Source organism: Myxocyprinus asiaticus, chromosome 26 (genome assembly GCF_019703515.2).
Source record: "Myxocyprinus asiaticus isolate MX2 ecotype Aquarium Trade chromosome 26, UBuf_Myxa_2, whole genome shotgun sequence".
Taxonomy (NCBI): Eukaryota; Metazoa; Chordata; class Actinopteri; order Cypriniformes; family Catostomidae; genus Myxocyprinus; species Myxocyprinus asiaticus.
The window spans coordinates 5,363,041-5,386,306 of NC_059369.1; the positions used below are offsets into that span (position 1 = coordinate 5,363,041).

Below are 23,266 nucleotides of genomic sequence, written 5' to 3' on the forward strand. Positions count from 1 at the left end.
TAGCTGCTAAAGCGCCCAGGGGCGTTCTCTGCACTTCACCAGTGCAAGAGGGGGAGAAGCCGCTGTAATGCGCCATAAATCCAACAGCTTTTCGAGGTGGATGGATCGGCAGAATAATTCAGTTCCCTGAACACAACCGCTCGGCTACGAAGAGAAAATCTGAATGAGTGGTTGCGAGCCAGCTCCTTTTATACCCGTATGTCCGGGGCAGTGGCATGCAAATTCCACTCGCCAATTCCCATCGGCCTTTTTTCAAAGATCAGAGGTGATCGGGTCTCCCAAGGGCGACTCCTAGTGTCACTACATCAACACAACGTCGAGTGAGTGACAGATAGGGAATGTGTAATTTAGTGTTAAGTATCGCACAGAGAGTGCTAACCCCACTGTCTGTTGGGGTTTTAACACTAATAGAAAACAATGACATTTTAAATTGTGTGCATGAATTTATTGTTGAAATCAAACTACAAACTGTAGTTGTCATGACATGCCCAGCCCATGTCCATTTCATTTAAAAAATGTTAATTGAAATTAGAATATAAAATATTCATCTTAAGACAAATGTTTTTGTGAAAAAATATAATGCATCTAAAACTTTTGCACAGTACTGTACAGTATAGATATTTTTTGTTTAAGTGTAAAGCTTGTGTACAGTAGATGATACCAGTTCTGTCATTTAACATTCATTGACATGATTGCAAATCAATTATACACTCATACCTCAAAATAGATTTTTTTTTGTCCTGTAAATCCATTATACAGTTTATGCACAGAGACTTACAACTTCAGGAAGGTATGATAGTAATTTCACCCCTGTACCTAATTTCTAATGGGTTAAATTGGTTGTATTTGACCCCTCCTGTGTTACAAAACTCACTGGTCTTCCTAAATGATATTTCAGTAAAGATAATTAATGTAAACCTGTTTCTGACAGGCAGTGGTGTGGCTGTTTATATGCCGCTCTCCCCAAGCTCACTGGAATTAGAGACAGGTGTTATACATAATTTAGCTCAGGTGTATGCATCCTTACCGCTCTCTCTCTCCGGACAGGCGCTCAACCACGCCCCCGCTGCCACATATCCCCGCCGCCCGACTCAGGCCAGGGAGCCATCCAGCCTGTCTACCACTACCCCCCCCCCCCCCCCACCATTTCTGGAAAGGAAGTCGGTGACAGCCATCTGCGCCCCCGGTCTGTGGACCACCTTGAATTTAAAAGGCTGGAGAGCCAGATACCAACAGGTGATCCACGCGTTGGTATCCTTCATGCGGTGGAGCCGTTGGAGTGGGGCGTGGTTCGAGCAGAGGATGACGGCCAACCCCAGCAGGTAGTACCGGAGGGTGAGGACCGCCCACTGGATGGCCAGACACTCCTTTTCCATGGTGCTGTACTTCGTTTCCTCAAAGAGAGCTTACGCTGATGTACAGCACCAGGTGCTCCTCCCCCTCCACCACCTGTGAGAGTACGGCCCCCAGCCCTCTGTCTGAAGTGTCCGTCTGTAATAGGAAAGGGAGAGGGAAATTAGGTGCATGCAAAAGCGGCCCCCCGCAAAGAGTGGCTTTGATCTGCGTGAACGCCTGTTGGCACTGCTCCGTCCACTGGACCGGGTCGGGAGCCCCCTTTTTAGTGAGATCAGTCAGCAGGCTGGTGACGTCCGAATAATTAGGCACAAACCTCCTGTAATAGCCAGCCAGCCCCAGCAACTGTCTCACCCCCTTTTTGGTCTTGGGTCTCGGACAGGTCGCAATCGCCGCAGTCTTGTCAATCTGGCTTACAACTCTGTTATGGAGGATTTTATGAAATCTCTATGCAAAAAATTAATGGAAAAAATACTTCTGCAACACAGACGGCTAAAAACCTGGACGGGCTCTGTATATTTCTGACTTAACCACAGATTGGGATGACACTAAACAAGACTGCTCTAAAATAATAGCCTACATATTTTGACATAGATAAACATTAAACAAAATCAAATGAATAAATTAAAAGGTGGAACAACCCTAGAAGTGATTGGTAAAACTTGGTTATTGGCAGTAACCAGGGTTGGGAAGTAACGGAATACATGTAACGGGATTATGTATTTCAAATACAAAATATAAGTAACTGTATTCCACTACAGTTATAATTTAAATCATTGGTAATTAGAATACAGTTACATTCAAAAAGTATTTTGATTACTGAAGAGATTACTTTGCATTTTATTGTCATTTGTTTCATTTAATATTTAGTCCTTTCAGATGAAAAACATTTATACATATAAATGATGTGATCCAAAGTGCATTTGAACAGCGGTGAAACACTTTCTTATGATGTGTTACATTCATACGAGCAGACAGAGAAGTAAGTTTGAAGTAAGTTTGGAGCAGAAGAAATAGAAATAAACTTTGTGTAAATTGTCAGCTTTACGCTAAGCTTAAATGCTATTTCTAGCCATTTTACATGCACGTTACCAGACACGATTTTCTTTTTTTCTAGTAAGACCTTTGATATTAGGGCAAACATCATATTCTTGATGATAATTTTTGTATTGTTTTCCTGTAAAAATATCTAAAAATCCTTAAAACAAGATCAATTTAATTTATCATGTTTTAGAAACAACACTGCTAATGATATGTGTGTTTTGTCTTACTGTACTGGCAGAGTTTTTATAGTCAAAACAAGTGAAAAAATCTACTCGTGCTGAAGAAGTAATCCAAAGTATTTAGAATACATTACTGACTTTGAGTAATCTAACGGAATACGTTACAAATTACGTTTTACAGCATGTATTCTGTAATCTGTAGTAGAATACATTTCAAAAGTAACACTCCCAACCCTGGCAGTGACTATGGCTACCATGTTGTGTTTCTTATGGGTTGTTGACATGCCTGCATCGTGTGTTTTGGGTCTCTCGTCGATCGATTAGTTCGGCCTATGCAGCAAACGTTCCACCCGCAGCTGAGAGAGAGAGAGAGAGAGAGAGAGAGAGAGAGAGAGAGAGAGAGAGATCATATTGACTGTTAGTGCCGCTCTTCCCCGCACACAACATGGGCTCCACCGCTCAGACCACCAAGAAAAGAGCCCCGGGATCGCTTCTGTGTTGCGGATCGCGTGTACTGTTGAGTTATTTGAGGTGTAAAATGTGAAGGTAGCTGGTTTTGTGGACTCATGACAAGATGGCAGCAGTATGAGAGCCCACACATCTACATGCTGTGACTTCAGAATAAGTGTGTAAAATGATCGGAGAGCACCTGGATAATACCTACTGTTACTCCGTGTGAAAGGTAAGACTTTATTTTATTAATCCGAGTGATCTGAGATCTTGTGTTCTTGTCTGATCATGTATTTACACTTGATGTTTATGGAACAAGTCAATCAAACATAAAACGGATGATCACACTGGCTGTGCGGCAAATTCTAGTGAGTTGTCTACCTAGATAGCATCTGTCGGCATCGTCGTGTCGAATATTAGATTCGCAGCGTGAAGATTCGAACCTGGATGATTCGATTCGAATGCTCGAACATGCCTATGATGCCCAGCAATGCTGTCTAGTTCCATCTCAACTGATTTGAGACACCACCGCCAATATGAAGTCAGTGAAATAAGCAATTTTACACTCGAAAAGTTCTTCATCACTTGCTTTAATGGTTAAGCTGAAATGGGAATGATGAGTCGGCATTTCTATTTCATGAGAAATAATCAAGTTAAAAAGTAACGGCTCTTTTGAGGTTAGAAAATTGGATAGACTAAGAGGAAGAAGCGTGTTTTATAGCTTTATAATAGCTGCCAATAATAAGTCATTAGCAAACATTATGCAATGCTGAACTGATCAGTAGTTAATTAATTAATATCAGAATCAGGATGAGCTTTATTGCCAAATATGACATACAAGGAATTTGTCTTGGTGACAGGAGCTTCCAGTACACAACAATACAAAACAGCAACAACACTTTAAAAAATAGATAAATATTGAAAAGAAAAAAGTGTATATATACAATACACAATAGACATATATATATATATATATATATACATACACACACACACACACACACACACACACACACACACACACATATATATATATATATATATATATATATATATATATATATATATATACACATATATACACACACACACATATATATATATACACACACACACACATATATAATATACATATATACACATATATGGATATATATACAGTTGTAGTGTTGACAGTTAGATAATTCGGTTATCAAAACTTTAGAAAAGCTGGCCGGTATTGAGATCGCTTCTCAAGTTTCACAGGTACCGCGTGGTGAAGGGGTTTGTGTGGCTGTAAACTACATACTATTGGCTATTTTTCAAAATAGGACGAGTCATTCGACATGTCTCACCCCCACTTCCTGTGTCAGTAGGAAATAAGTCAAAACAGCAAATTGAGCAGCACTCATCAACATGGTTGATTTTTCAGTGTATCATGAAACATTATAGGATTATCACATGCATAACAAATGGGGTATTTCCAGAAATATTATGGTGCAAAAAAATTTCTTAGATCAGGTAAATAATGCTGAAAAAACAATGAAAGATTGCAAGCAATGCATCTCAATGGAGATTTTTTTTATTACCACATACTAAAATTATTTTTAAGTTGAACCATCAAGCACAGCAGAGAGTTGGATTAATGCATTTAAGTAAGTTTAAATTGGCCTACACTTAAAAAAAAAAAAAAGTTTGTGTGGTCAAGTCCCATTCAGCCTCTTGCCAGCATGCACTTGGGCATGAATAATATGTTTGCATTGTTTGGTTGATTGCATGGTTTTATGTACATTTTTGTTGTTGATTTTGTTGTCACGGTAGGTGACTTGTTTTGTAATATCAGGATGAGTTTGTTTCTCTAATAAAATGATCAATTTGTTGTAGGGATGGGACGATATGGTTATCTCACGATTCGTTCAATATACGATATGAGGTTCACAATTCGATATAATCTCGATTCGATATAATAACACTTAAATTACAAAATACTACAGATTTTTTTTTTTTTTCTGAAAAAAAAAAGATTGAGCAAAATACACATGATAATATCTCATCAAAATAAAGTTCCTTAATACGCAATATAAATGCTCAAAGTTTAAATAATAAGAGTTGCTCATGTGGGCTACATTCAGACTGATTGTTTGCAGAACAAGCAATAGAACTGAAAAGAACCTGTCCTGAAAAAAGTATGTGAAATTGAATAGTATATTTTTTAATAATTTGTTTGCTATTATTATTAGAATCGCATTGTAAAAAATGGTTTATAAAACACTTCGTAAAAATACAAAAATTCTACATTCTATTAATTAATATTATATCATGGTATATATAATAATGATATGAGCTATCACTGTTTGAAATAATGTGTACAATTTACAAGTGAAAACATTGAGTTTACTTTTATTTGTGTAAGAAACGCTAAAAAGGTACTGTCACTTTAAGAGTTTCAACATGCATTTCACAGTGAACATCAACAAGAATCTCTCGGTTTCTTTAGCGCATCCATGCTGTGTGAGATTAAAATTAATATTTCTTGTAAGTTTTTATCTGACCGTAAAGAACAGAGAGGATATTAAGGCACACTAGGCCTTGTTCTTGGTCCTTGGGTAAGACACTGAACCCTAATTTGCTCCCAATGGCAGGCTAGCACCTTGCATGGCAGCTCTGCCATCATTGGTGTGTGAGTGTGTGCGTGAAAGGGTGAATGAGTCACAGTATAAAGCGCTTTGGAACCACTAAGGTTAAAAAAGCGCTATATAAGTGCAGACCATTTACCATTTGTTCAGACTGCCACTAAAAATCCAATTTTTTTGCATATCCAGATTGACTCCAGATGAGTTTTTGATAGTCTGGACAGCAAAAAACCACATGAAATCAGATTTTTCTGAATCTGATTCAAACCATATCGGTTGGTGGTTTCAAATGCGATTGAAATCTGATTTTTTCAGATGCGTCTCAGTCCGGACGCTCTGGCTGCTCAAATTGGATTTCAAATGGTCTTTTGCGTCACTCTTAACACGACACACAATGATGAAGTCAAAAATCGGTGACTGCAGCATGGAACATCACAATATTTACCAGTCTCCTCCGTCGCTGAATTTTTCTTGTGCGACGGAGGAGTTCTGCACCGCGACTGGACAGGGCGCTTATTTGGGGAGCGAGATGATGCACCTCCATTTTCACCGCATCTGTTTTGAAAGCATCGCCACATGGGTACGCCTATGTCGTTACCAAAGCAACCCATGCAGATAGGTTGGTTATATCTGAACACGCAAAATCTGATTTGATCATTTGCAATTAATAGTGCAGACAGTCGGCCTGAAAAGATCTGATTTGAGAAAAAATCCGATTTGCCTGCAGTCTGAACATAGCCTTATTCAATGAAAGTGGAGTTGCCTCATCTTCAATGGACACACATTACACGGATGAAACTATCAGTTTGATTCTCAAGCACTTTCTTATCAAAACAAGGCGATTTTCCAGGTATTAGAGTACTTAAGTAGCTAAATTCAAGCACTTTAAGCACTTCAAGGACCTTGTGTGAACTCTGTAAACAGTGTAGAAAAAAAGCGCTGTAGTGGTAAAATCAAGCGATAAAGAGATTATGATGTTTGACGGGTCATTTCATTTCTGATCACATGGACAGAATGTTGCAAATTTCAAAATATCGAGTTATGCCACAAAATGGTTTGTAATTTTTTTGGGTTTGCAATATATTGAAATTCGAGATATCGTCCCATCCCTAGTTTGCTGATTGTTAACCTTGTCAGGTTTTATGTACAAAGTATCGAGGTCTTTGCATGCCATTAAAAAATAAATAAAGAAATAGTTTTCATAAGTGTTCATGTGATGAGTAAAAATGTGATATTATTGGATGAAAGGTGCACTCAGCGATTCCTGAGAAACTGTTGATATTCGAACTCAACTGCCAAAACAAACACACCCCTCCCTTCAGTGCTCCTTTAGAAACTCCGCCCCCCAAATTCATGCACGCGCATTGCCAAGGGAACGACCTCAACTTTCGGACAAAGACTGAGAGCCAATGCTTGACACGGGCGATGGAGATGGTTTAGACGCTCCGGGCTTATAAGGCGTGGAAGTGGAGGTCTCTTTCTCATAGCTGAAGTGAAGCAAAGTAATAATCTAATGTGTTAATAAACGACAGACAAGCAAGCACAAAAACAGCATATTAAACACAGCAACTAGAACTAGCGAGAGTTAGTTGTTTAATTTGATTTTACAGTAACATACAAAACCACAGTGACCGAAGAGGGTGCTACCAAACATATGTTTTTAAATCTTTGTGGCTATAAAACCCTTTGCAAACGTTGTGCGGACAAATACCATTAGACGATTAGAGCGAACAACAACACAGCAAGCAATGTAAATAACATTAGCTGTGTAGTGGGTTAGCAAACTTTTGCTACAGTAAGTTGCTGCTGCTAAGATAACTTGCAGAGAAGACGAGACGGTTTTACGCACACCAGCTCCAGACACTCACAACTCTCCTGCTACTAAATCTAACATCACAACAACAGCATATATGGGTTCTGTGAAACATAGCGAAATTTATGTTACCCACCTATCGAGAAGAAAAGGAGCAACTTCTGCATCCATCTTCAAGCCTTTTACCTCTCTGAGGTCTCTCCACCGCTGAAAAGCCTCGCCAATGTTGACGCGGCTCCTAGCCCTCGACTTATCATAATCCTTCTTTTTTAGTTTATATTCGCCTGACCTTTTTATCTTTGTCTGTTTCTCAGCCATTTGTCCTCCTTGGAGTTTAGAAAGTTCGCATCAGCCAGATTTGCTGTCGCTCTTCTAATGAATTTCCCTCTCGCTCTTCCCCCACCCCCCATCCTATGCACGTGCAAGAACCACCCCATGTTGCTGATTGGCTGGAGTAGTGTTGTGTGGATCGGTCTGATCCACTTTGTTTTTGTCCCATGTACAGAGCCAGGGCTGTGTACAAATACTAGATTTATTTTCAGCCCACCCACAGAACGGACAGCTAGCAGACTGTGAGGAGATATTTGCAGAATTTGACAAAAAGTGTATTGGATTAGAATTACTGAGTGCACCTTTAAGGCAGCAAGTACATCACTTTCCATGAAATATATATTTATAGAAATGTTGAGATGCTTAGAATATTGAACAGTTTAAAATCATGTCAATAAAGGAAGCAGTTGGATAGGATAAAGTTGACAGTTTAAGACACATTTGTAAAGTTAACTTAATTTTAATATGTAATTGTTAAATATGTCAAATTAATATTTTATATGTACAACTAAAATGTTAAAGTCATGGCAGGTTGACTTAGGTTAATTTACTTAAAATTAAGTTCATTAATTCAACTTAAAAACAAACACATACCATAATAAATTATTTAAAAAAATAAATAAATCAATTTTCATGAAGTATTTTGCAAACAACTTTTCACTTTTCTACTGCTGTACAGAAAAAAACAAAATTTATTTTGATGGCTTTGTTAATTTTAGCTTTATTATTATTATTATTATTATTATTATTATTTAGAAATGTTATGTCTAAAAAGTTTAAAAGTGTAATTCTACCCATTAGCGAAAAACAGGCATACTTGGTAAAAGATAATAACGTAATTGTTTGTCAAAAAATGTGTCTTGGACTAATTAAAGTCCTAGTAGTGAGTGTTTTGACTGTTTTGACAGTGACTGTTTTGAATTTCTTTGAATTGCAATTCGGTAAATTCCACTTCCTATCGTTCCAATTCAAATTCCAGTTCAGCTTCCTGTGGGGCGTGGCCAATTCAGTTCAAATTCCAACTCATGAATTGAAAGGGAGTCAATTCTGAAATTCTGAATTTTGCACTACCCTGCTTGTCAAGGCACTTCAGTGTGACTTTAAGCTTTACATGTTTCAATAAATGAATTCAATTTTTAAAGCAAAATCGACTGGTGGAAGTGAAGTGCGTGCAGAAATATTCACCAATCCCTCGGCTGTGGTGGCAGGGGTTGACAATGTAATCGGATATCGCAAGATTATAATTTTTTTAAATAAAAATATTGTGAAAATATTTATTGTATATTGCCCAGCCCTAGAGACAACTATGAGTTAGCCTAAATGTTCATAGGTTGATTCCCCTGAAAAGGCGCTATTTGTTTTAGCATCTGGACATAGCAACATTTTGGTCAGCGGTATGAGTTTTGGGCGGGATTATCTGCTCAACGACCAAGGGCTGACAGGAAAGTGTTTGGGGAAATGTATTTAAAAAAAATTATTTTTGCAGTTCCATATGATGACAATAACACTCTTCAGCTTTAAGAAACAACTTTCCTTTTTGGTCCTCCTTAATTTTTAACCCATCTCTTTCTCATATAGAGAACACACTTCACCATCCAGTTAATTCCCTATGGATAAAATAAAGTCCTGCCAAAATATTTTATTCTTGCTGAATATTACTGTTTCACTCGGAAATTTCATATTACGGAAGTAAAATGGGTTTTCTATAGGGAATACAGAATTTCTCGAGTCTTGCTCTGCTCTAAACTATTTTATTGGCGTATGATTAAAAAAAAAAAAAAAATCCTTTTATATCGTGATTACCGGATAAGTCATGGAAATGTATTGGTCAAAAGAGTTGGAACTCTGTCACTACTTTTTTTTTTTTTTTTTTTTTCACTAGCATTGTCAGTCATGAGGTGCCATGCTACTGGACTCCTTTTTCAGCTCCTGATCGGTGTTATCCTTTGGTTTGTTTTAACTTTTCTCGTTAATACAACCTAGTGTCAGAACAGACGTCACGCACCAGTAAATTACCTTAGGTTGCTGTTTAAAGAGGGTTGGACTTTAGGTCAATTCAGAATCAGAATCAGAATGAGCTTTATTGCCAAGTATGCTTACACATACAAGTAATTTGTCTTGGTGACAGGAGCTTCCAGGGCACAACAATACAAAAACAGCAACAAGACTTTTAAAAAATAATTAAAATTGAATAAAAAATAGATAAATATTGAAAAGAAAAAAGTATATATAGGATACATAATAGACAATATATACATACACATATACATACATACACACACGCATATATACACACATATACATATACATACATATACACATATAAACACATATATGAATATATATACATATACATCAAGGTTGTTTTGACTGCACCAGACAGCCAGCTGTTCAACCTCCCTTCTGTATGCAGACACATCATCATCTCGGATGAGGCTGTTGACAGTGGTGTCGTCTGCAAACTTCAGGAGCTTGACAGAGGGGTCCTTGGCGATGCAGTCGTAGGTGTAGTGGGAGAAGAGTAGTGGGGAGAGCACACATCCCTGGGGGGCACCAGTGCTGATTGTACAGGTGCTGGAAGTGAATGTCCCCTGTCTCACAAGCTGCTGCCTGTCCGTCAGAAGGCTGGTAATCCACTGACAGATAGACGTGGGAACAGAAAATTGGTGTAATTTAGTCCAGAGAATAGCTGGGATGATGGTGTTGAAAGCTGAACTGAAGTCCACAAAAAGGATCCTTGCATATGTCCCTGGTCTGTCCAGATGTTTCAGGATATGATGCAATCCCATGTTGACTGCATCATCCACAGACCTGTTTGCTCGATAAGCAAATTGAAGGGGATCTAGAAAGGGTCCAGTGATGTCTTTCAGGTGGACCAACACCAGTCTCTCAAATGACTTCATTACCACAGACATCAGGGCGACAGGTCTGTAGTCATTAAGTCCTGAGATTTTTGGTTTCTTTGGGATGGGGATGGTAGTGGAACGTTTGAAGCAGCATGGGACTTCACACTGCTCCAGTGATCTATTGAAGATCTGTGTGAAGATGGGGGCCAGCTGGTTAGCACAGGATCTAAGACATGCAGGTGAAACGCCATCTGGGCCCTGTGCTTTCCTTATCCTTTGTTTTCGAAAGACGCGGCTCACATCATCTTCACAGATCTTAAGTGCAGGTTGAGTAGCAGGAGGGGGGAGGAGGGGGGGTTGCAGAAGGTGTTGGTGTTTGTGTGACGTGAAGTTCAGAGTGGGTGTGGGGTGTGAGATTGGGCCTTTCAAATCTACAGTAGAACACATTCAAGTCGTCAGCCAGTTTTTGGTCCACCACAGGGTTGGGGGTAGGAGTCCTGTAATTCGTAAGTTGTTTCATGCCACTCCACACTGATGCAGGGTCGTTAGCTGAAAACTTGTTTTTCAGCTTCTCAGAGTATCTTCTTTTAGCCACTCTGATTCCCTTATTCAGTGTGTTCCCTGCCTGATTGTACAAGACTTTATCCCCAACTCTGTAAGCATCCTCTTTGGCCTGATGAAGCTGCCTGAGTTCCGCTGTAAACCATGGTTTGTCATTGTTAAATAAGTCCTAGTAGGAATGCACATATCCTCACAGAAACTGATATATGATGTAACAGTATCTGTGAGCTCGTCCAGGTCTGTGGCTGCAGCCTCAAAAATGCTCCAGTCAGTGCAGTCAAAGCAGGCTTGTAGTTCCAGCTCTGCTTCATTGGTCCAGATTTTAATTTCTGTCTGTAGGTTGGAAGAAGATGAACCAGACAGTGATCAGATAGTCTCAAAGCTGCTCTAGGAACAGAGCGATATGCATCCTTTATTGTTGTGTAGCAGTGATCCAGTATATTTCTGTCTCTGGCTGGGCATGTAATGTGCTGTTTGTATTTGGGCAGTTCACGTGTGAGGTTTGCTTTGTTAAAATTCTCAAGAATAATAATAACTGAGTCCGGGTATTGTTGTTCTGTGTCTGTGATTTGATCAGCCAGCTGTTGCAGCGCAGCATTCAAACACGCGTTTGGCGCGATATACACACTCACCAGAATAAACGAGGAAAACTCCCGTGGCGAGTAGAACGGCTTACAGTTAATAAAGAGCGCTTCCAAATTAGGACAGCACATCTTCTTTAACGTTGTTACATCTGTACACCAACTTTCATTGATGTAGAAGCATGTTCCACCGCCTCTCGTTTTCCTCGTTAACTCCGCGATGCGATCTGCTCTGAACAGCTGAAAGCCCGTCAGATGTAACGCGCTGTCCGGAATGGCTTCACTCAGCCAGGTTTCTGTGGAGCACAAGGCAGCAGAGGTTGAAAAGGCCTTGTTTGTGTGGGTGAGGAGATGTAGTTCGTCCGTTTGGTTAGGAAGAGAGCGGAGTCACAAGACGAATATTCTGCAGCATTGTTCAAAAGCCCCGCCGACGGAGTTTGACCAGCGCTCCTGCTCGTCTCCCTCGCCTGCGTCTCATAGCACGTTTAAACAACACAGCCGCGCCTCCAACTAAAATGTCAAACAAAACGTCTGAATATTCAAAATCTGGGAAAAGATTGACTGGTATATGCTGTCGAATGTTCAGCAGTTCATCTCTGTAAAACTGACTGGAAAAAGATTACTAAACACAGGACAAACAAACAAAAACAACAAAACAAGAGAAGCGCTCCACACCAAGGCTGCCATCCGCGGCGCCATCATGATGTAATAGGACAGCCTATAGTATACTGTATGAAAATGATGTGAATCAAAGTTTCATGACTTTTCTAAATATTTGGATGTACATCTGTTATGCATTAAATAAGGTTTTAATGTTTGTAAATGATATTAAAGAACATAATTTTAGAGTTGAGCCAGATATTGCAGTTTTATTTAATAAATGATGACGAAGTCTTGTGTAGTTTTTAACAACCAAAATATGGATTTTGTTGTATGAATGGGTCACAATTCAAAATGTAACAAAGTTAAAAGAAAGCCAGACAAATGTTGAGAACATGCATCTGCAGTGGAATGGGGCAAGTGTAAAAAAAAAAAAAAAAACACATTACTATGCGTGCTAAACTTCCATTATGTAGCCAATAAAATAAGCTCATTTACACTCCAAAATGTGTTCATCACTTGCTTTAATCACTAATGTCAAATGGAAATGACAATTTGCTGTTTTAACGTTGTGATTAAGAAGCTAGAATGTGAGGGGCCTGGGTAGCTGCAAGTATTGACACTGACTACCACACCTAGAGTCGCAAGTTCGAATCCAGGGCGTGCTGAGTTACTCCGGCCAGTTCTCCTAAGCAACCAAATTGTCCCAGTTGCTAGGGAGGGTAGACTCACATGGGGTAACCTCCTCGTGGTCGCAATAATGTGTGGTTCTCGCTCTCGGTGAGGCGCGTGGTGAGTTGTGCGTGGATGCTGCGGAGAATAGCGTGAAGCCTCCACACACGCTAGGTGCAACAAGCCATGTGATAAGATGCACGGATTGATGGTCTCAGACACGGAGGCAACTAAGATTCGTCCTCCGCCACCTGGATTGAGGCAAGTCACTACACCACCACGAGGACTTAATTGGAATTGGGCATTCCAAACTGGGGTGAGAAGGGGAGAGAAAAAAAAAAAAAGAAGCTAGAATGCAAGTTGTTTTTAGTTAGTACTAAGTTAAATGAACTTTAATTAACTTTTAATAATTTTCATTACTAATTTACAAACATATATTGCTGGTATGATCAGTAGTATCTCTACAGTTTTAAAGATAAGACAGTTAGAATATATCTTGAATATTTTTAAACGATTATGTGGAAATATATGAATCAAAGTTTCCCGAAATTCAAACTACTTGAATGTGCATTAATGATCTGTTATACATAATAATGACTTATTCACAAAAGTTATTATAACGAGTTATAATGCATGTTTTTGTCGATATTTGTCAATATTATTAATCATTATAAAGTGCTAATAAGTTGTCTCTACTCAACTGATTGAGTTAACTCGTTCCCTCAATTGAATTAAGTAGTGGCATCTCCAAACTTGTGTAATTCATTTCACTAAACTTGGTGTTCATATAGAATGAAATTAACTAGCTGCATTTAGTTACCTTAATGTAAATAGACTTATCTCAGATTTGATATTTAAATGTTGTTGTTTCTAATTAATAATCTTAATTGAATGGACTCAAATTTTGGTCATACACTAACACATCTTAAAAATTATAACTGATTATACTGTAGGTAAATCATTAAATAAACGTAATTCTCTATAGAAATGCAAAGACACCTGTACTTTATTTTTATATGCACTAGGAGGGGACACAGATCACCCTAATGGTGACATCACACGAAACCTACTTGCAACAAAACAACATATACGATAAAAGAGCTGAAACATCTATGAATTCGTAATGACAACTATATAAATGCCCCCATTAGTTCCCTTTGACCAAAGAAACATAATTAAATAATTCAGGTGCAAGGCATTATGGGTATTCCCCATAGCCTCAATTTTGTACCCAATTGTTTGAGCTATTAACACTTACAATCTTACAACTTTGGATTAAGAAAAAAATAAATTCAATGAGCATATTTGAGTTATGAGCCCAAAACTTCAAGTCTCAGGCACGTTAAGCAGATAATTAAATCCTGTTTTCTCGACGACTGGTTCCATATTGTATATCGCATCTAAGCGCACCCAGTGGAAGACGCGGCTATAAACACGGAGACAGCACGCAAATGTGAAAGCTGTCGGGGCATCGTGCATGTTGATGAAAGAACTGTCCACATAAACCATATCTTGCAGTTTTAACATGGATGATGAAAACTATTATAGTCTTATACATACAAAATTTTCAGAAATTGTTCATATACTTGTAGTATGTCACATTCGAAAATGAATTCAGAGCTCAAAGAAAGCCAAAGAGATGTTGTGAGCATGCATCTGCAGTGGAACAGGCAAGTGTAAAATAAAAATAAACTAATTTGCTATGCATTAGAGAAACTCATGTGGATTAAATGCTGTTTAAAAAGCTGTTTGTCTTGTAAAAAAAAAAAAAAAAAAAAAGAAACCCATAATGTTGATCATTTTTACAGTAGAAATGAAGTTTGTTGGCAAGTCATTTTCGATCTAAGGCAACCCCATATCCAAAAAAGTGTTTGCATGTAGCTTATTGTGTTGCGGGGTAAAGGCTGGCCATCTCTCTTTTCAACAGCAGTGCTTTGCTGTTTCTGAAGAATGAGCTCATTTAGTAGCGGGAGAGTTCAATAGTGAAGTCACACGATAGCTCGGCTGCCATCTGAGTCCTGCAGAGTGCACATTCATGTCCACTCCTGCCCGTGTTACTTACTGTGGTGAGGCCTGCCACCAAAATAGACCAGACTACAGCTCATGTTGTGACTCAGTGGAATTTACATTTAAAGGGGTAGCTCAGAAATGACTTTTTTGTTTTTCATCTCCAGCACCAGAATTCTGGGAAAACATGCATAATGAAACTTGCTTTATGGCCTTGTGTTCTTGTCCTTGCATTTGGTTCAGATCGCCGACTACCTTGCTTTTTGACCTTTGGAATGAGATTCAGCCCCTCCTATCACAACAAAACAAAACCACTGTGTTAAATCAGGGTTGCTTAAGATTGTTACTAGTCCTGGTTCTGAAAAAATTAGGACTATTGCTCATACTAGGGGTTAAGGATTTGAATAAACCCCTAAACCTCAGTATTAGGGCTGGGTATAATACAAGCTGGGCATATTCACAAGCTCTCGATTACATATGAAAGAAATTTTCTCCCAGATGATTCTGTTAATGATACAGGGGACTGGGGGTCACGTGACGGCATGCAAGAAGCATACGTGTGAGCGACGAGCTCTGCGCACTGATTATTTTCATGTTATAATTTGGTGAAATTTGATACACCCAGTTACAAATCAAAATTCTCGGGCTCTGGAGACATTAAAAGACACTTACGTGTTCAGGATGAAAGCCACGACAGGGGATTCGATTTGGATGGCGTGGCGGGAGAGGAGATCCAGCGTCAGTTGTCCAGCATTTCGGTGATGTTGACGAAGGTTCTTGCTGACTTTGAGGATCTCGTTATAATACGACGATCGATTACGGCGATGGAAATAAAATTCTCTGAGATAGTTACAAGAGTGTCGGATGCTGAGAAACGAATCGATTTTCTGGAATCTTCGGAGAGGGAATTAACCGCTAATCTGCCCGCGATCAAAGTTGATCTGGAACGTATTCTTGAAAAGCTTGAAGATCTTGAGAATAGAAGCTGTAGAATAATGTTCGAATTGTTGGAATTCCTGAGCATGAGGAGGGCAGAGATATGGTGAAATTCCTAGACGAGCTTTTCCCGAGTCTGCGCGACATAACAGGCTAAAAGACAGATTTCTGAGATCATCTGATAAAGATCTGCTGTTGCGCCAGGCGAGGAGCAAAGGGAAGCTTTCTTGGAAGAACCATAATATTTTCTTGTTCCCGGACTTTGCGAACTCGACAAGAGAGAAACGCGATCGGTTCAAGGAATGTAAGAAACTCTTACATCAGAAAAATATCTTGTTTGCTCTGATGTTCCCGGCCAAATTGAGAATAGAAACGAAGGTCGGTCGCAAAGTATTTACATGTCCAAATCAGGCAATGTCTTTTATTGAATCATTGACTGAGTAAACTGTGTTGGCTCCGCCGAGCGACTGGAGCTTGTTTTGTGAGTAACACTTTTCCTTGAAGAGACTTTTGCATTGATGAAGGATTACTTTTGCATTGAAGTTCCAGGCCGGTTTGGGGGTGGACACTGCGGATGACCGCAAAATATCTACATGCTCACACAAAGGATGTCTTTTATAAAGTTGACGGATTGTGTAAGTCATAGTATATACTTTTATGCGGCCTACGAGTGAATTGTCTCGACCATCTGGGGAACCGGGATGCCGGTTTTGTTTCTTTTCGTGTTGGTTCCGTCTGGAAGCTGGAGCTTGTTCTGTTGAATAACACTCCTTTGGAACAGCTGTGGATTAATCTGTTCGTTCTTTGTGCTTATTCCTCCTGCTGGCTGTAGTTTGTTTTGTTGAGTGTTTTTACGGGACACTGGAATGATTACTTCATCCGTTGAACTCATAGCAGCTGGCTCACTGAACATTCGTTTGTCTGTCCAGGGAATCTGAACTGTTTTATATCGGCTGGAATTTGTTTTGTGAAAGATCACACCTTTGAGACAGTTCTGTGAATGAATCTACACATTCTTTGTGTGTTCATTCTTCCTATTTGCTAGGGTTTATTTGACAAAGTATTTTCTGTTATGTAATTTTGCCTCACAAATTTGTGAGGCAAAATTGAGCAGTCCAATGGCAAAGTTGTCGTGGGGACTCGTGGGCGTTCATGGACCTTTTGAGTTTAGAGGGATTGTCGCCGGTTGGCGCTGTCGTGCGCGGGGTTGAAGCGCACGTTTTTCTTTTTTCTGTTTGTTTTGTTCGGGGGGAAGTTTGGGGTTTGATGGTTTCACTAATGGGGAATGTGGTCTGTATAATTTTGTTTTTGACAAACAATTTATTTTTTTCTACTATATCAAAATGTCAAATGTTAATATGAGTGTACTATCTCTCTCCACATGGAATTTGAATGGGTTGGGGCACCCCATAAAAAGAAGGAAGGTTATTACTTTTCTTAAACGTAAGAAATATGATATAGTGTTTCTTCAAGAAACACATCTCTCCCCGCAAGAAGCTGAAAAATTCGGGAAGATATGGGGTGGACATGTTTTTTCTAGTGCTGGCTCAAGTAAGAGCAAGGGAGTCATTATATTGGTAAATAAACATCTACAATTCAAATGTCTCAAACAGATTAAAGATAAATTATGAAGAGTCATTATTGTTTTAGCTGAAATTCAAAGGCAAAAGTTGATTTTGGCTAATATTTATGCACCTAACGCTGATGATCAGGGCTTTTTTATAGATCTTGAAGGGATGCTGCAAACCGCTGGCACCCCTCGTGATATAATATTGGGAAGAGACTTTAATCTTTTGTTAGACTCAGTCCTTGATCATAGTGAAGCAAATGTGTGTAAGCCCCCTAGAGCAACATTGACACTTCACAGGATGTGTAAAAATCTTGGTCTTACAGATATTTGGAGACTTCTGAACCCATCTGGTAGGGACTATATATTTTTTTTCATCAGTCCGTAAGATTTATTCTGGAATAGATTTTTTTTTTATATCCAAATACCTCATTTCATCTGTTGTTGATTGCTCAATTGGAAATATCTTAGTCTCAGATCATGCTCTGGTGAGTTTAGAGGTGTTGCCATATACAGAGAAAAAAATCATATAGTTGGCACCTTAATGTGTCCCTTTTGCAAAATCCTGATTTCCAACAAATGTTAAAGGCTGAAATCAATGTTTATATGGAGACCAACTGGTCCTCAGTATCCTCTGTGTGTGTGTCTTGGGAGGCACTTAAGGCGGTTCTTAGGGGTCGGATCATACAGTATGCCTCATTCATTAAAAAATCCAAAGCACAAGAACTTGTGGAGTTGGAAGGAAATAATAAAAGTGCCGAGGCAGAGCTGAAGCGCCGTATGTCATCTGATGGCCTCAGAGAATTGACCCGATTGAAATATAGATATAATACTATTTTGTCACGGAAAGTGGAGTTTTGGTTATTCAGGGCAAGACAGTCATGCTTTGAGTCGGGTGACAAAGCAGGAAAACTTTTGGCTAGACATATAAAGCGGAGAGAGTCTTTTTCTATCATTCCCTCAGTGAAATCTGCTTGTGGTGAAATATTTACCTTGGCTATTGATATTAATAATGCCTTTAAAGAGTTCTATCTTGATCTCTATGGTTAGATATTAGGAACTTTGTGGAACCATTAGATCTCCCTAAACTGACGACTGTGCAAAAAAAAATTCTCTTGATTCTGAGATAACCTTGGAGGAGCTTGATGAGGTAATTAAAACCTTGCCTACAGGCAAGGCTCCGGGGCCTGACGGCTTTTCCTCTGAGTTTTTCAAATCTTATGCTACAGAACTGGCTCCACTTTTGTTAGAAGTTTATACGGAATCATTAAAGAACGGAAAGCTTCCGCCAACCATGACACAAGCCCGGATCAGTCTGATTCTAAAAAAGGACAAAGATCCAAGCGAATGTAAAAGTTACCGCCCAATTTCCCTGATCCAGTTAGATGTAAACATTTTGTCCAAAATTCTGGCTAATCGATTAAGCAAAGTTATGACATCACTTATACATATAGATCAGGTGGGGTTTGTTCGAGGCCGTAGCTCCTCTGATAATATTAGGCGTCTCATCAATATCATGTGGTCAGTAGCGAATGATCAATCTCCGGTTGCTGCCATCTCTCTTGATGCCGAAAAGGTGTTTGATATGGTAGAATGGCATTATCTTTTTAAGATTTTGGAAATATATGGGATCGTGAGTACATTTATTGGTTGGATTAAGTTACTTTATAGACACCCTGTAGCAGCGGTGCAAACAAATGGGTTAATTTCAGATTATTTTACTCTGGATAGGGGCACCCGGCAGGGTTGCCTTCTTTCCCCATTATTGTTCTGTCTTGCCCTGGAACCATTAGCAGCCGCGATAAGAAAGGAGGATGATTTTCCAGGGTTGACGGCGGGAGGTGTGGCGCATAAGCTTCTGCTTTACGCAGATGATATTTTATTATTCGTCTCCGACCCTACTAGATCTATGCCTTGCCTCCACAGAATTATTAACTCTTTTCAAATTCTCAGGATACAAAATCACTTGGTCTAAATCTGAAGCTTTGGCTTTGACAGCGTATTGTCGAGTAACAGCCTTCCAGCCGGGTACCTTCCAATGGACCAAACAGGGAATTAAGTATTTGGGAATTTTATCTGATTTAGTCAGAGTTAATTTTGATCCCTTAATAAAAAGGTTTTCGAATGATGTCGACAGGTGGGCTTCATTACAGTTATCGATGATTGGGAAGGTTAAAGTTATTAAAATGAATTGTATTCCAAAATTTAACTACCTGCTACAGTCTCTCCCTGTAGATGTCCCCCTCTCTTATTTCAAGCAATTTGATAGCATGGCGAAGTCCTTCATTTGGAATGGTAAACGTCCCAGGTTAAATTTCAGTAAGTTACATAGGCCGATTGACAAAGGTGGGTTAGGCCTACCCAAGATTTTATTTTATTATTATACATTCAGTCTTAGACATTTGGCTCATTGGTAGCTTCCACCTGAGAGAGCTCCTCCCTGGTTTTGTATTGAAAAGGAAGTTCTTGCCCCTATCTCACCACTGCAAAGCCTTTCAATTAAACTAGCTGGAGAGGTTAAGTCGCACCCCATTATTTTGTATTTGTACTCGATATGGACAAAAGTGTCCAGAGTGTTTAATTCTGATATTTATTTAAACGTTGCCTCGAGCATATGGCTGAACCCTAAACTATGTATTAATAAGTCCCCTTTCTGTTGGTCAGATTGTATTGTGAGGGGGGTTAATACACTCGGTGACCTATATGAGGGTGGAGTATTGAGATCTTTTGAAAATTTGATTCAACATTTTGGGATTCCCAGATCTCAATTTTATAAGTATTTACAGCTGCGCCACCTGCTCTGCTCTGTTTTTGGGAGTAGCATACACCCCCCTAGAGCGGCAGATACACTGGAAGTGGTGATTGCTGCTTTTGGGAAGGGTCATGAGGCATCAGTGTATTACTCCCTGTTAATTCAGAGCCTGGGGGATGGAGCTTTAAATGATCTCAAAAGATTATGGGAGGAAAATTTAAATTTGTTATTGGAGGAGGGAATGTGGGCAAAGATTCTAAAAAACATCAAGTCTACATCTAGAGATGCAAGGGTTCGCCTTATGCAATTTAAGATTTTACATAGATTTTATTGGACCCCCTCTAGATTGTATAGGCTTGGTCTTAAGGACACACCCATCTGCTGGCGATGCCATACTGAAGATGGAGACACCATCCATGTTTTTGGGGGGTGCCTTAAGATCAAAGAATTTTGGCTGAAGGTGCAAAGTTTTGTGTGTGATGTGTTGGGCACTCAGGTCTCGTTCTGCCCCAGACTCTGTATTTTGGGAGATAGGGAGGTCATGGATTTGGTAGATAAGTACATGAAGGACTGGGTTTTGACCAGTGTGATGATTGGTAGGCAGGTTATTTTGAGGAGTTGGAAGTCGGATGGAGCACCCTCATTCCCGGAGTGGTGCGCGGAGATGGGGAGGGTGGCTGCCTTCGAGGAGGGGTTGAGCATTAGGATGGGGGCTAGGGAATCTTACTATAAGAAATGGGGCAATTATTTAGCATTTTTGTGGGAATCTCGAGGTGGGGCGGTGGAGGGAGTAATTTAGAGTTTAGTTTTTATTTATTTATTTATTTTTATTATACTTGATTATTGAATGTTATTTTATGTTGTTGTTTTAGTTTTTCTGTGTGTGTGTCTATATTCTATTGACCACAGGGGTGTTCGTGGGGGGGTCAGGGTGGGTTGAGAGTTTGGTAGGGGGAGGGGATATAGTGGGGGTTTAATGTTTAAAGTGTTTGATTCATTATATATACGTATATATGTTGTATTTTTTGTGTTAATTTATGAATCAATAAAAATGAATCAAAAAATAAAAATGTTAATAACAATTATACAAGGGACCTTCTAACTAGCTACATTACAAAAAATTAATTGTACTAATTATATCTTATACATTTTTCATAATTTTGGTCACATTTTAGCTTTTTAAAAATGAACAAATACATGTATTCAATCAATAAATATTATATTATATTATGTGTATATACTGTTTTATACAATATATAAAGTGTATATTTAAGCAATATCACACGAGCAAGAGTGTGATATGGCCCTAAATCAGCACTGCTGTGATTACCTACGGCACTCGGCCTGCGGCCGAATCACAGCAGTGCTGATGTAGGGCCATATAGCACGATTGCGAATGTGATATTGCTTATATACAACAGTTCAATAAACAAGTAAATAAAAAAAAATTATGAAAAACTCAGTACGGTCATAAAAACGCATTTGTGCATGGAACTACTTTCTTCAGAATCAGAATCTGTGTTGCTGGTTCAAAACAAATGATGCGTCCAAGCCTTCGTAAGTAATTCAAAAATGTCACTTCTGAAATAGTATCATGGCTTTTGCTGTTCCTTCCAAGTTATTGGATAAACGAGGATGGATGTGTGTGTGTTTGTGTGTGTGTTTGTGTGTGGGTGTGTGTGTGTGTGTGAGAGAGAGAGAGAGGGAGAGAGAGAGAGAGATAGATGGAGCGTGTGCGATCACCTGTTGCCACTCCCAAGCAGAGATGCTGTCAGCTTTCTGAAGATCAGCTTTCTCAGTGGAAAAATAGCCGTCCAAGCGGGGGTATTTCTCCCTATTTTGCATTAGCCGGTGCGCAAGAGTCATTCAATACAGAAACCGGAATGTCCTCCGCCATTTTAAACAGCACGTCCTCTCCAATGTGGAAAGTCCGGTAAGAGGTAAGCGCCTTGAGATTGTGTAATTAATCAGTCTGTTGTGTCTCTCAATTGTGATGAGCCGTAATGCTGAAGTTGTTCGTTTAAAGCTGTTTAAAGCTATTTTCTAACTTTAGAATTGTAGTAGTAATATTAGAGATCACGTAGAGCTGTTGTATGTAAACACTGACTGATGCGGATTCACTTCACTTCATCAACTGGCTCATATTACACACAATCTTTTGCCACCACCTGCTGGCAAACATATGTAATGTAAAAAAAAAAAATACATGTAAAGAGACACACATACAGTAGCTCTTAACACATCTGCACTGCTCTTACACTTTAGTTTAGAACGGCACGAACACAAGCGGAGTGATACACACAGTGAAGCGTCCGAGTGCTGATGGTGTGAGACCATCAGTACTCATGGAATGCCTCTTGTCCAATCAGATTCGAGGACCGGAACTAACTGTTGTGTGTGTGTGTGTGTGTGTGTGTGTGTGTATATATATATATTATGCAATTAAACAAACATGTTACTATATATACAGGTGCATCTCAATAAATTAGAATGTCGTGGAAAAGTTCATTTATTTCAGTAATTCAACTCAAATTGTGAAACTCGTGTTTTAAATAAATTCAATGCACATAGACTGAAGTAGTTTAAGTCTTTGGTTGTTTTAATTGTGATGATTTTGGCTCACATTTAACAAAAACCCACCAATTCACTATCTCAAAAAATTAGAATATTTTGACATGCCAATCAGCTAATCAACTCAAAACACCTGCAAAGGTTTCCTGAGCCTTCAAAATGGTCTCTCAGTTTGGTTCACTAGGCTACACAATCATGGGGAAGACTGCTGATCTGACAGTTGTCCAGAAGACAATCATTGACACCCTTCACAAGAAGGGTAAGCCACAAACATTCATTGCCAAAGAAGCTGGCTGTTCACAGAGTGCTGTATCCAAGCATGTTAACAGAAAGCTGAGTGGAAGGAAAAAGTGTTGAAGAAAAAGATGCACAACCAACCGAGAGAACCGCAG

The 23,266-nt window shown here is 39.2% G+C and overlaps 1 protein-coding gene across 9 annotated transcripts in view; it reads left to right on the forward strand.

Annotated features, from left to right (window-relative positions):
• The first annotated feature begins 2,967 nt into the window (after window positions 1–2,967).
• Window positions 2,968–23,266, forward strand: part of LOC127417332 (homeodomain-interacting protein kinase 3-like) — a 150,613-nt gene continuing 130,314 nt past the window's right edge. For 5 of the 9 annotated variants that reach the window (XM_051657287.1, XM_051657289.1, XM_051657296.1 and 2 more), the window contains exon 1: window positions 10,343–10,707. In XM_051657287.1, coding sequence (XP_051513247.1) covers window positions 10,641–10,707 — 67 coding nt within the window. In that variant the 5' untranslated portion in view covers window positions 10,343–10,640. Of the gene's footprint in view, window positions 3,259–10,278; window positions 10,283–10,341; window positions 10,708–23,266 lie in introns of those variants that run through there. The other 4 variants (XM_051657291.1, XM_051657292.1, XM_051657286.1 and 1 more) reach the window with 4 other exon arrangements.